This window comes from Apaloderma vittatum, unplaced genomic scaffold (genome assembly GCF_000703405.1).
Source record: "Apaloderma vittatum isolate BGI_N311 unplaced genomic scaffold, ASM70340v1 scaffold24688, whole genome shotgun sequence".
Classification (NCBI taxonomy): Eukaryota; Metazoa; Chordata; class Aves; order Trogoniformes; family Trogonidae; genus Apaloderma; species Apaloderma vittatum.
This window is the reverse complement of record NW_009732764.1, coordinates 1254-2307: the sequence shown is the minus strand read 5'-3', so window position 1 is coordinate 2307 and position 1054 is coordinate 1254. Positions and strand designations below refer to the sequence as shown.

At 60.5% G+C, this 1054-nt stretch overlaps 1 protein-coding gene across 1 annotated transcript; it reads right to left on the bottom strand.

Moving 5' to 3' along the window:
• Positions 1-2: 2 nt before the first annotated feature.
• On the bottom strand, positions 3-982 carry PLLP (plasmolipin; the record flags this gene model as incomplete). Its single annotated transcript, XM_009875650.1, has 3 exons — positions 3-178; positions 258-377; positions 809-982. Coding segments are annotated over 3 exons (408 nt in total), but the record flags the coding sequence as incomplete, so codon positions are not given.
• Positions 983-1054: the final 72 nt, after the last annotated feature.

The window sequence follows — 1054 nt, the reverse complement described above, 5'->3', positions numbered from 1 at the left end:
CGGCTCCGAGCCTGGCGTGAGTTGACCCAGGGTGGCCCATGGCCGGGGCTTCGCCATCTGCTCCTTACGCGTGGTCGGTCACTTGGCTGGTGGCCGCGTTGCTGCCGAGCCCTTTCCAGGCGCGGAAGCTGAAGAAGGTGCTCACGCCGTAGGTGATCATCACAAGGCAGGAGAAGAACTGGAAGAGGAGCACAACTCGCGCGTGAGCACGACGGCCATCCCAGCCCCACGGCCCTCGCCCGCCCGCTGCTACTTACAGACGCCGCAGCTCTCCGGTTGTAATCCCACTGCCGCCAGGACGTAGGATGGACGGCGACCGCGCACGTTACGAAGGCGGTGATGTAGAGGACGGTTGCCACAGCGTTGAAGATCAGCAGCTGAGGAGGGCAAAGAGGAGTTGTGAGGTTTGGGACTCGGGCACGCTGGGATGAGGGATGAGGAAAAGGCTGTCTCACGGTCCTCCCTCTTGCCCAGGAGAACCAGAGGATAAGGGTCCAGCCCCTCACGGTGGGAGCAAACCTCAGGTTCCCAGCTCGTTAAATGCACCCCGGGTTGCACCGAGAGGATTCTGGTTGACACTGCGCCTGCGGCAGTGATGCGGTGGCTGTAACTTTCTGCACTGATTCGGGGCTCCCCGTTCTGGAAATTTTCTAAGCAGTCGAGGGGCAGAATGAAACAACGTCATTGCACGAAGTGTGGGGGGCTTTGTTCCAACAGGAGAGAAAAGCCTGAATTCCTGGTCCTCTCGGAGCATCTCCCCAGGATGTTTCCCGCTTGGGACCCTCCTCGCTTCCTCTTGGCTACGTACCACGAGGGGCCAGGGGACAGCGTAGAACTTCAGCTGAAGCTGCAGGAGGTAAGTCATGAAGAGAAGGAGCGTCGCTATCCAAAAGAAGATGGACACGAACATCACCCAGCCGTACTCCGCGTGGAGGTGGTACGTCGTGGCGGCGATGAGCGCCCACACCACTAATCCGAGCACCTGTGGGGCGAAACGAGGTGGAACGTGGTGGTTCCTGCAGGTGGCGACCAGAGTGTTGCCTCCAAGCTCGGC